At 38.7% G+C, this 13,157-nt stretch overlaps 1 protein-coding gene across 5 annotated transcripts in view; it reads right to left on the bottom strand.

The window, feature by feature from the left end:
- Window positions 1-13,157, bottom strand: part of scn8ab (sodium channel, voltage gated, type VIII, alpha subunit b) — a 61,993-nt gene that overhangs the window by 23,492 nt on the left and 25,344 nt on the right. For 3 of the 5 annotated variants that reach the window (XM_017720130.2, XM_017720122.2, XM_037535046.1), the window contains 8 exons: window positions 12,706-12,912; window positions 11,440-11,718; window positions 7,007-7,357; window positions 4,934-5,066; window positions 4,603-4,841; window positions 3,143-3,316; window positions 1,965-2,321; window positions 919-1,395 (listed from right to left, as the gene is read on the bottom strand). In XM_017720130.2, the coding sequence (XP_017575619.1) occupies window positions 919-1,395; window positions 1,965-2,321; window positions 3,143-3,316; window positions 4,603-4,841; window positions 4,934-5,066; window positions 7,007-7,357; window positions 11,440-11,718; window positions 12,706-12,912 (2,217 nt within the window). The remainder of the gene's footprint in view (window positions 1-918; window positions 1,396-1,964; window positions 2,322-3,142; window positions 3,317-4,602; window positions 4,842-4,933; window positions 5,067-7,006; window positions 7,358-11,439; window positions 11,719-12,705; window positions 12,913-13,157) is intronic. The other 2 variants (XM_017720136.2, XM_037535048.1) reach the window with 1 other exon arrangement.

Raw genomic sequence — 13,157 nt, 5'->3', positions numbered from 1 at the left:
ATATATTACAACTATCATTAAGTCTGATCCATCTGTTTGATCCATTTATCTCCTCTGATTCAGTGCAAATTCAACAAAGAAAATCCAAAAAGGCATATTATATTATATTATTAACCACTGATTAGTGCTGGGCAATATATCATCTATACCAGTGTACTGGTATTAGTGCCTTTTGTCCCACATCAATATGGATTTTTATTTTAATTTTTTATTAAAAAATAATGTATTGGCCCACAATATATAACACTTCAATAAAAACAAGCAAACATGTCAAGTTTGTAAGACATTCTTTTAGCATAGAGTATCTTGGAAGTACTTAGGGGCTCATTAACTTTATTAAACTTAAATGTCATCTAATACCATTATATCCAGGCATATTAACCAACAAACAAGGTAACCAACAGTAGGTCTGTCTAATAGATTGGATACAGTGTATAAAACCTCAAACAGCACTGCTGTGTCTAATCCACTATCACCACCACTGCAGCACTGAGAATGATCCACCATGCAAAAAATACCTGCTCTGTGGTGGTTCTGACAATTAAGGAACAGGGTGAAGAGGGAGTAACAAGTAATGCAGAGAAACAGATGGACTACAGTCTGTAACTGCAGAACTACCAAGTACATTGTGGATCTGATAATGGACAAGGAGTGTAGATACAAGTTAGGTGTATCTAATGAAGTGATCAGGGGTCAGACAATGCACAGGGAAGTACAGCACAATAAAGCACACTGTCAAGTTTAAAGGCAATGTGTTGGTGGCGAAATTTTGAATCACAAAGGGTCAACTCATATACATCAACAAATCCCCCTTTTACTACAATATTCATATTTCCCTCATTATTTCAATCATACCTCATAATCCATCATTTCACAATGCTCTCTCTCTCTCATCCTGTCTCTCTCTCTCCTACTCACCTCTTTGCTGTTCTCCACGTCCGACTCGCTGCTGAAGTCTTCAGTGTTCAGATTCTCAAAGTCTGACTCACCCACAGCAATGGGAACCCGTACGGTCAGGTTAGGATTGTGGATAAAGGACATGCGGTCCTCGTCGATCATGTACTTCCCCACACTGCTGCCTATCCCACTGGTCGTGCCGTTACCATTCTTAGCAAAGTCAAGGTCGCCGCACTTTATGTCCACACCTGTGTGGTTTCCTATGATGTTATGTTTCTTTTCATACATGTCATCCAGAGGCTTGTCTTCATCCTCCAGAGGAGGCTTCTTCAAAATATGCGCCACCAAGAGTCGTACATGCACTTTTAACCAGGCGATGCCCTTCTTAATGCGAATGACTGAGATCTGCAGGTTGTTCATCTCCCCGTCATCATCTGTGGCCGCAAGGTTATCAGCACTGAACGAGCTGAGCAGCAAGGCCAGGAACAGATTTAGCACCTAGCAGAGAAGAGGTGATGTTTATCCACACTTATCATGACACATTGTACATGTAATATTCAACAAGTGATAAAAGATAAAAAATTGAACAGAGAAGAGACAAAAGTTTGCACATTATCTGTTGGCTGACATCACTGACTTTAAAAGCTAAGCTGCTCCAAACTCCAAACACACTTCTTGGGTGTTACATTTTCTGGGCAATTTATTTTTTATTCCATTTCCATTCTCATTGTTGGCCATTTTTATCCACTGATGTTAAATAGGGTATCCAGCAATCACAGTTAATGCAAGGCAAATTAAGGCTTTGGAAAAAGGCCTGCTCTAATTGGAGAAAAAAAATGTGGCCTATCTGAGTTTAATCATTTGCACTTAATGCTCTTTTCAAATGAGCATGCAGATACAATGACCTATCTTCAATATCAAAATTAAAATAAAAAATAATGCAAACACATCATACAAAATATCAATATTGGTGAAAGATTTGATTACCATCCAATTTGAGAGCTCAGAATAGCAAGAAAAAGGTGTCAGCACCGCAAAGGGAAATAAACAGAGATGGGAGAACTCACCACCAAGTTTCCAATGACCATGACCATCATGAAAACAATGAGACACATGGACTGGCCAGCCACCTCCATGCAGTCCCACATGGTCTCGATCCACTCTCCACACAGCACGCGGAACACAATGAGAAAGGAATGGAAGAAGTCATTCATGTGCCAACGTGGCAGCTCGCAGTCCTGAGCGATCTTACACACGCAGTCCTTATAGCTCTTTCCAAACAGCTGCATGCCCACCACAGCGAAGATGAAGACGATGATGGCCAGTACCAGGGTTAGGTTACCCAGGGCACCCACTGAGTTTCCAATGATCTTAATCAGCATATTCAGGGTGGGCCATGACTTAGCCAATTTGAACACCCTCAGCTGTGGGAGAACAGAGCAGAGGAGAACTCTAGTGATGGAGGGGATGGGAACTGATTTCATGATGCTTAAGACTATATAAACTCAAATTCAAAAAACATTTTCATAATCTGCATTTAAAAAATCTATTTATTCCTACATTTGAAGTATATTAAACCAAGCTAGCAACCTATTCTGAAATCTGCTGTCAGAGGACCTATGGCACATGCATGTTCTTGTGGGCTACAGTGAGACAAGGCCCACATGTTAAATCTGAGTTTTAAGCATGAAACAGTTTATCACTGTATGAAAGAAGCACGAGTAATCCTTTATTGATGGATCTGTTGTGATTTTTTAAAGTAAGAGTGCAAGCTCATTCAGAACGCAGTCTGGATCAGTAAGAGCTTATTACAGCTTTATTTAATTACAGTAAAGTTAAAACACGACTGACATGTGAGGGATTGTTAGATGCAACAACAGCTCTAAGAAATCACTTGATTAATAAAGAAGAGGAAATTAAACGGTAGAAAAAAGCCACCTTTTTGAGTCTGCCTTAAAGGGTTAAGGATCAAAATGGCAAATGACTGTGATCAGAGCCAAACATGCAGCATCAGTGACATGTGTGACATCTGGCACTTTATATTTTAATTTCACTTTTTAGATAGCAATCACATAAGAATTAAAGAATATTCTTAATACGTTACAAATGTCTGCAATTCTTTGAAATTGTTAAAGCAGCAAGTAGCTCCCTTTTAACTGTGAAAACTGTACTTGAAAACTGTAGAACCTTAAGTAATGATTTTTACTGACTTGCTAAAAGTGAACACACACATAAGCAGACTTACCAATCTGAAGGATCTGAGCACTGACAATCCTTCAACATCAGCTAGTCCCAACTCCACCAAACTCAGGCTTACAATAAAGCCATCAAAGATGTTCCAGCCCTCCTGGAAGTAGTAGTATGGATCCATCGCTATCAGCTTCGCAAACATCTCAGCTGTGAAAATACCTGTGAACACCTGTAACAGGGAATTAAGAAAGCAAATAAAAGGACACTCTGTAAGGATAATATTCTCCACCAGACAATCCACTTTTCCGCACAATCCGCATTTCTATACTGATAACAGTTTCAAAGTTGGTTGATACGTTAAAAAAAATGGAATTATTCATTAACAACCTATTCACTTTTTATAACTCATCAATTAATATAGCAATATGGACTCCCTGTCATCCTTGCAATATTGTAGCAATGTAAAAAAGGCTTGTATATTATGCATAGTCATGTGTGACAAGGATGGTAGGAAAAATTAAGAAACCACACAAAGACTGATGGAGAGAATACGAAGACAAGCTCACTTAAGACAAGACACTTTTTCAACGTTAGTCACACCAGACTTGACACATTAACACGTACAACAGCAGGGCCAATTCAGAGACAGCAATATGGGAGAGGGTACATTAGTTACACTAAAAAAGTAAGAAACTAAATAGAAAAAATATGAAAAAACAATATATAAAATGACTTAGAAGACAGCAGAGAAAAAAACAGAATACAAGGAAAAAACGCTAAAACAAGTGGGTTAATTCCAATTTATTCTATAAAAAGCCTTTATGACAGAAACTGTCTGCTGGTTTGGTTTTGCCCAGAGGACTGAAAAACTACTCATGCAAATGGCTCCATCACATTCTGGCTTTTGGGGTGAAACCCTAACCCAATAAGTTGCTGCCTCCTCTCCACACAGCCATAGTCAGTAGAAAGACAGCATCACACACCCACAGCAACCTGAAATCAGTAGAAGCTACCAAAAGGTCAGTGCTTTGAACTGACACTATTTTCCAGCCACCTCAAAATCCCTCAGATAATGACGAGAAACCAACTAATTAAAAGGCTTACTCAGGGTGCAGTGTAAGGGACTGTTTCTAGATATGGTCAAGAACGCAGTAACAGCAATACACTGAGCCTGTCACTCTAACCATGTAAGCTGTGACCTACGAGCGGTAAGCACCCAGTCCATGCTTAATAAAAGGACCAGACATGCTTAATAAAAGCAAGTCATACAGTACTTTGGCATGAAACTCATTTCATACCAAAATTATTTGAAGCAAGCAGACAAATTCTGTGAAGATTCTTTTAATTACTACGAAATACGTCTGTACATTAAGGTTAAATGTAAATGTTATTTGGCAAATACCCAATCGCATTTAAATGTTTAAAGTCAAATGAAAAGACATCTAAGAGATAAGCATAAAGTCAGCCACATAGAAGAAAAAACTTATTTTGTACAGAAAATAAGGAAAATCTTACCAGGTTTCCAACACTCAGCACTTCCTCAAATTGTTCTGTCATAGGGTAGTGCTCCATGGCCATGAAGACGGTGTTCAGCACAATACATATTGTTATGGCTAAGTCTACAAATGGGTCCATCACTATCAGGTTTACTATCTCCTTAATTTTCAACCAAAGTGGACAACACTCCCAGATCAGAAACGTGTTAGCGAACTTGTACCAGCATGGTGGACACTTCCTCTGAGACTCCTCCAGCTCTGTATAAAGAAAAGTAAAGAAACAGAAGAGTCAAAATTGCTGCTTGGAAAAATGAGAGATGCCTGTTTAAGGAGAAGTCTTAGCACAGTACCCTCCACCAGTGTGTTAGTGATGACGGTCATCACACTGTTAGCTCGTTCTTTTCGTCCAAAAGATGTATTGAGCTGGTCCACTGACACCATAAGAGAGCCTGAGTGTTTCCTCTTCATGTCCACCTCAGTGGTCTATGGAGCAAGGGAATGAGGAAGAGGAAAATACAGAAGTGTGAGAGGGATGAGGCCAGCAACAATAAACTCATGCACCACTACATACACTACACATCACTACACACAACATACATACCAAACAACACTGTTTCAGCAGCCTAAGATTTACCTGCTCCATTGGACCAATCTTGGACCAAGATTTGGGATTTTTGCGCAGCCAAGCACACTTCAACCGTTGTCAGTGCCTGATTTTGCGGACCAAACCTGATTCTACATCCTACACAAAGCCCACACCTGACTTCACAAGCTGCAGTACCACTAGCATAATAGTACTCATAGAAGTAATACTCGTATTAGATCAATAATAATGATAAAATACCACTGATTGGAAAACATTTCAAAAACTACATTTATCTCTTCCAATGCAAAGATAATAAGACTGGGCCTTCAATCTTGGCACACATTAACATTAAATTTGAATATTAAACTAAGCACTTTTTCCAAAATTAAATCTAAGACTTTACCTACATTATATTTCTTTTACATTTTAAATTGTGCCTTCCTCAAAAACAAATGGATCTTTCAGACTTCTTTCAGACTTTTACTTTCTATTACAACTTCAGTTGATATCCTCTATCATTCCTAGCCTTGTTGCCAAACTGAGAAATGGATACTTACAGTCAAATATCTAGACCACACTCCTGTTCCAATCACAACATCACCATGCATGGACATGCACACAGTAGGAAAAGAGGCAAATTCAAACACTGCTCAAGACTTTGTGGCCCAGACTCCACTGCCACAACTGACTCCATCAGGCTTGTTAGGCATAAATACTAGTTTTTCCTTTGCAATTTATGTGTATGGTCTTTACATTATTGTCAGGAATTTCTGGTTACAAGCAGTGCAACTTATGAAACGCACAGATAAATCACAGGAATTTCCTAATTTTTCATCCTGTTATACAGAAGTTGACTCCTTTCAACAGACCTGCTTTTTTTGTGTTTGTTGTGCTTGCTGTACTTTCTACTTAACAATCTTAAATAATGACATCTCACATCCATAAGGTAAAAAGTTTTCCACAAAGTTGTTGCCTAAACTCAATTAATTGCACTGTGCAGAGAAGATTCAATCAGATTATAGACTAATACAATTAGCTGTGTGGCGACAGTTGATAAGCTCTGTGAAAGCTGGGCCGAAGATCATGCGTCAATCAGAGAAGATAAAGGCAAAGGCTGGATAGAGAGTATAAGGATGTCAGTCTACCATGCTAACTAAGATGAGGCATAATGCTGTTACTGGAAAGGTTAGGAAAGGTTTCTCTTGCATCACGCTTTATTTAGGGATAGAGAGAGAGAGTGAAGACTGGAAAAAGAGGAGAAGTACTGAGGACTGGTCCTGAACTTGCAAGTCCATGGAAGAGGTGGATATGGTGGACGAAATGAGAAAAAGTAAAAAAAAAAGAAAAAAAAAAGAAAAAATTGTGGATTTAGTAAGGCTGGATGGACACTGGTAGTATTGGATAAATGAGCACAGGAAGGTTAATGATAACCAACTTCACAGTTTATAGAGTTCAGCCCTTGTTAGAAATGTTAGAAAAGAAAAAGGTTTATTTAGGATGGGGGGCATAAGCAAAAAGGGGACTCTGGAAAGCTCTCCTGAGCTGTCTTTTTTAATTGGCTGTGCCATTCTCAGCAGCACACTGCAGGCAGGGTTTGGGGACTGGACGGATTACTCAGAACTGGTGATTTAGATCACAATTTACATGGGCAAAAAAAAGTGTGAGAAGAAGAAGAATGTATCAAAAATAGGAGAAGTGGGGACAAACTAGAAGGACCAGAAGGACAGGACGGAATCAAGGCCAAAAGGGAGAAGAGTAAGGAAAAAGGAATTGGGATAGAGACCAGCCGCTACTGTCATGCCTATACTGTAAACCTTCCCCTTGTTGACGTCCTTACACTGTCGTCAGTAGCTGCCTTATCTATTTTCACCTCAGGCAGAAGCCGGCCAGTCCCTGGCCCGATCAGAGACACCACGCCGTTGCAGTCAACTGTGCTGTTCCTCTTGCAGCCAGAGTGAGGTGCTAGTGGGTTGATGCGTGAGGAGCCCTGGCTGTAGCCACTGTAGCTGTTGCGTCGGTATGGGATGAAAAGGGAGCCGCGACGATCCTCACTCTCCTCCACTGTGCTATGCTCGTCGTCTGCAAACTCATTCTCTGAGCCCACATCCCGTGAGCGTCCTTTATAGCTGAAGATGCTGCTGCGACTGTTATGGCGAGACATGGGTGAGCCAGGTATACTCAGCAGAGACTAGGAGAAGGAGAAAGAAAGAAATGAAAACAGTGGGGCAGCATTAGGGCTAGGCAATGTGACAAAAATATTGTTATTGTGATACATTCTGTCACAAAACAATACAATATAATTTTTGTATTGAATGTTGTGCATATAATCAGTACTTGCAGAACAATGACCAACTGCAGTCCTGGTAGATGGATTTAGTGCAACACAGTATGCCAAAAACTAAATAAAAATCGTTGTGTCCAGTTAAAAATAAATATCATGATATATTGTATATGGCAAAAATTTCTAGAAGTATCACAGTAATTGTCCAGCTATACCTATATATTAAAAACTTAATAGGAACAGCTAGGTCTTTCTTAAAAAGGACTTTCCACCAATATTATATTCCTTTAGAAATGATAATGACTACCTGCTGTAATAATTTGTTATATTGTTATATTATATTTTTTCATTTGGTCTCAGTTCATATAGATTCTCACACGTTTGGTAAACACTGTAGTTGAACACTTAAAGTAGCAATATTGTCTACCACTTCCTGGCAAAGATTTGCTGCTTACTCCCCACTGAAATTCACAGATGACCCAAGGTGCTGGATGAAAATCAGTGATATTGCAGAGTGTTAGCAGCTAGGTGAAATTCACTGAGAGTGCAGAATGCCAGCTGCTAGCGCAGGCACTTTCACTGAGGTGGGTCTGAGTGGCCTCTCCCTAATGGAGCGGTTGACCACTGCAATCTAAGTACAGCAGAGACAGCCCAAGCGCCCTCTCAGCAAAGGCTATTTCACTCAGTTCACTTACAGAGAAGAGTGGGATTGATCTGGTAAAGTGGACAGGCCTGCACTGCTGCTCTAGCAGATATGAGAGGAGGTATCAAGAAACAGCCTTGGCTAGTACATCAGGACACAATGTCTTTGTGCTAATAATCAGTCATTGTGTCTGTCAGTATAGCACATATACAGTTTTACGGTCTCAGTAAAACAAATGAGTTGTGGGTTTAATTGTATATATTGGTTGTGGAGCTGGACTCGCTGATGGCAGTGTCGGAGAGGAGGACGCTGCCTAAGCTGCAGGCCATTATGGACAATGGCACTCACCCACTCTACGACACGGTGATGAGACACAGGAGCACATTCAGTGCAAGACTCATTCCACCGAAATGCACCACAGAGCGCCACAGGAAGTCATTCTTACATGTGGCCATCAAACTCTATAACTCCTCCCTCAGTGTGTAATTCACAAGTGTGGGTCACCTGTGCAAAACTCAGTACCAAACAGTACTGTTCATATGTGTAATAATAATAATTATGTGCAATAACTCAGAGGTACAATAATTTGAACTGCCTTATACTAGATGTTTAATATTTATTATCACAGTCACTGCCACTTTACTATATTCATAAGAACTCAAATATTGTGTACATAATGCAAATTTCTATTTGTTTAAATTATTAAAGTGTTTATTCTTTTACATAATTGGTTGCAACTGTAACAAATGCAATTTCCCTCTGGGATCAATGAAGGATTCTGATTCTGATGTATTGCTATGATTTACACATAAATATCCAAAACAAAATGCAAAAATAAACTTTTCAAAAAGACAAGGAAGAGGCAGAGAAGAACAAATAATATTCATGTTCACAGTAGTGGTTTAGCTGCTAGGGGGGCCTAAGCAGGCCTAGGCTGCTCCACATCAAAGCCTCTCTTTAGACCACCACAATTTTTTGGCGAATGCTCCCACCATGGCAGCATTTGTCAGTTACACAAAAGTACGGAATGATGCCTTTTTTAATGGTAACTTGCAAACACAGCATTAGCTCGCGCTACTGTTTTGCCAGGTGGTGAGAACTTAGCTTAGCTCTGCTAGTTTCTATAGACTGCTGGACTGCAGTAAAGTAAAGGATCAATTCAACAGGAAACAACAAGAAAACCATAGTCTTTAACCATCCATACTAAAAATCTACACCTAGTGCTGTAAAAGGCAGCACACTGATTAATCGGCCTTCACCCATTGTTTTATGCTGTGAGCTGTTATAGTAACTAATTAGACATGTAAATGTGAGGTCAGTAATCACATGTTTAATATTAAAAAATGTTTAATGTGTTTAGCATTCAAAGATAATTTTCCCCTAAAATTACGGTAATCACTAGATGATTTTCTAACAATTTAACTATAATTAAGTTGACCAGTTGCTGGTCATCATCCTCTTTCCAACAATGTCTATGGGCTTTAATGCTTGCTAACTGGCCCCCTTAACCTGTAGCCACCCCAAAAAAAGATATTCTGCTATGACACTGGTCTGAAGTAGTTCCTGTGGGTGGAGCTTAGGATGTGGCCTCAGCCCATAGTCTTCCAGGAGCTCAACGTCCTGCCAAAGCACAGGCATATTACTGCTCTCAGCAGAGGATGAAAGATTTATAGAAGCCGGATGAATAATTCAGACAGGGCCAGTGAAAGCATGGCGTCCCAAGACCGCACCCCACTCCTATCTACAACAGCATACACAGACAGTCTAGCGTTAAAAACAGGTGTCAGTAATGTCATCTAGCAACTACCTTTAAAAATCTGGACATTTACACAGACAAGTGTAACTACAGCTATAACTAAACTGGCCAATGACAAAGAGAGACAGGAACAGATAAATAAATTAAGAGGCCTTTTCTCAGCATGCAGGTAGAACCATCTATAATTTTTTGACCACAATGACATTAAACAGGAAAAAAAAAGTGAGAGAAAGATGGAGAGATAAAACAAAGAAATATATATAGTGTAGATAGATAAATGGGCATAGGCACTTCCTCTGATCTCTGGGCCCAAGGCTGGTGCACTTTGTCTAATCACAGTGGTGAAATGGACGATGACTCAGCAAGAAAGGGGCAGTAACTGCACAGCTCAGAAGGCAGGAGAAAGAAGGCTGGGCTGGGACTGGCTGGGAGTCACCTGATTTTACTACAAGCAACTGACAACAGCAACTATTAGTCATTATCAGCTCACAAAATGCAGGGACTGCAGGAGAGACAGACCCCTTCCCACCACTACAGCCATAGGCAGGGATGTGAAAAGCCATTCTGCATCAAAATTATAAAGTTTTTCCCATTCATTCTCACTTCTGAAATTTAAAATCTTTAAAATAATTTTCTCAAAATAATGCAAAACATTTATATATTTACATATATATGTTCTTTTATTTTATTTACATGTATTTTGCCATTGATGTTTTTGCATTTTGCACAGCTCTGTGAATCTCCTAATGGTTGATGCCTTTATCTATATTATTTTAATACTTGCTTACCAGGTGTTCAATGCCATGTCGTTTCTGAATATTTCTGCATTTTCCACTCCTGTTTTCCGAATAATCTTTACATTTCAACACTTGTTCTCAGGCCAGTAATCTAGCCTACTGCATGACCTCTGTACTTTGTACAGTTTTAGGACAGTTTTGGCTCACCATTGAATACATTAAGTAGTTCATTACAGCTAAAAGTATATCTTGAAAAAGTGAGTGAAAGCACTCTCTAACAGACTCTTTCAATCAATTGGACATACACATTTTAATTTGTTTCTAATTATTTAAAACACCCAATTTCAAGGCATATGAATGGATGCTTTACATTTGTTTAAACCAAAAATATAAATAATGAAGCAGATGGCAATTTATGAACGTTTACAAAAAAAAATTAAATATATATTTTTACCACCCCCAAAATAAAAATTGTCTTTCATTTACCTGAACCATATGCACAACAGCCCCTTAACAGTTAATATGCAGAGAATAGGCATTGTCTTTCTTAAGATGTTTCAACCACTCAGTTGCGTTGTGTGTGGCAACGTGGGTGTAAACATCCTGGTATTTTGGTAGAAAGGCTATATTTTTGACTGAATTACAATCTAATAATTTTAAAAAATCTAATGTAGAAAACAAATATAATAAAAAAAAACACTCTATGAGCATACACGTCCAAACTTTTGACTGTAGGTTGATGTTATTCTTATGCTAATTATGTTTATAAATATATATATATATTTTTTTTAACAAATGTATTTTGTGTGGTTGTGAGCACGTGTTGAGCATGTGCACTAATCCCTGCTCTCACCTGGTTCATGATGGAGGGTTTCCTGCCCAGTCTGTTGTCAGGGAAACGGAAACGAAAACTCTTGCTGCCCTCGTCTGACTCTGACTTGACAACCTTCTCGCTGTCCCCTTTCTCCTTTTCCTGCTCTTTCTTCAGCTTTTTCTTACGGTTCCTTCGCTCCTTGGCACTCTTGGAACTCAGCTTGGACACCTCTGAGGAGCTGCGAGACAGGCGGCCTCCTCCATCATCCTCCACAGCATCCTCTGATACAGTCCCTGCTGAGGTGGCCATGGCATTGGCCTAATGTTTGAGAGATGTTTGAAAGATACAAAAAACAATTAGCAGGTTTACAAAGGGAGCAGAGAATAAAAAGGAGGGCTTAAGAGAGCACATATGAAGCTGGATCTTACAAATGGCCTTGAGGTATTTTCTTCTTCTTCAACTGTGTACATGCATGAATGTTTATATTAACGTACTGTGATGGTGAAGATTCAACTGAATCAATTTAGAACTATAGAATTAAATTCCGTAAGAAATCTTAATATTTTTTATGTCTACATTCCTTTGTTAATAGTGTCTCAAGCCATTTATGTATTCAGTGTATTTTTAAAAACAATTCTGCATTGTACCATAATAATCTTATCCATTTATTGATTTTGAATCATTTTGTATAATTTCTTAAAGAATCATAATTGCATTAAATCACTGTGAGATCTGAGACTTACACCATGTGTGTATGTGTGAGTGTACATACATGTACAGAGGCCAAAGGTCTGAGACCACTGGTGAAAACGTTTTCTTTTTCATTAATATGTTTTAATTAATATTTATTCTTTTTTAAAATACATAATTTTTATTACAAATTATATCATCAGCATAACAAATTGAGTCAAAAGTAGAATCTTTAAATGTTAACATGAATTTCAGAATGTCTTAGTATTTAACATACAATGTCCCCCTTTTGCTTTAATGAAAGTGTGCACTCAAGCTGGCATGGACTCCTTAAGATCGTGCAAAAGTCTCCGATCAGTAGATCAAATCTTCCTGAGAGTTGTCTAATTAAATGTGTGCAAAGGCCTTAACATGGTCAGTTTCCCAAATTTGCTTCAATTTGAGTAGTGAACTAGAAATAGTGCAGAATCTGCAATATTTATTCTTCATTTTAGTTGTCATAACTTTTTTTAATCTCATGTATTTCTAAAACTTTTTATTTAGTTACAGGTTTAAATGATGAAATCCCAGATTTTCAATGTTGTCTTTTTGACCTTTGGACCAAACTGAACGTACCTGTGCCTCCTCTTGCTGTTTCTTGAGCTGTTCAAGCATAGCTTTAAACTCTGCCTCTTTCTGCTCTGCCTCCTCTATAGTGGCTTGGTTCTGCTCCTCATAGGCCATGGCCACCACAGCCAGGATCAGATTCACCAGGTAGAAGGAGCCCACGAAGATCACCAGCACAAAGAAGATCATGTATGTCTTTCCTGCTGCTCGCAGAGTCTGTGAGACCAAAAAAGTAAGGCAGAAAGTTGTGGATTAAAGTCCATAGGCTTCCAGATTAAGCTATAGTATTGTACAGTGAGGGGAAATAAGTATTCTGATTTTTTTCTTTCCTTGTAGTAATTGTAAATGTCACATACAATGTCTCTTTGTACTTCTAAATATGAACAATAAAGTATGTATTCATAAGTATAAACTAAGATACTGTATGTTAAAAAAAAACAAAGTACAAAGTCAAAAGACAT

Source organism: Pygocentrus nattereri, chromosome 26 (genome assembly GCF_015220715.1).
Source record: "Pygocentrus nattereri isolate fPygNat1 chromosome 26, fPygNat1.pri, whole genome shotgun sequence".
NCBI classification, from domain to species: domain Eukaryota; kingdom Metazoa; phylum Chordata; class Actinopteri; order Characiformes; family Serrasalmidae; genus Pygocentrus; species Pygocentrus nattereri.
The sequence above is the reverse complement of the archived record's forward strand: the minus strand, read 5'-3'. Positions and strand labels throughout refer to the sequence as shown.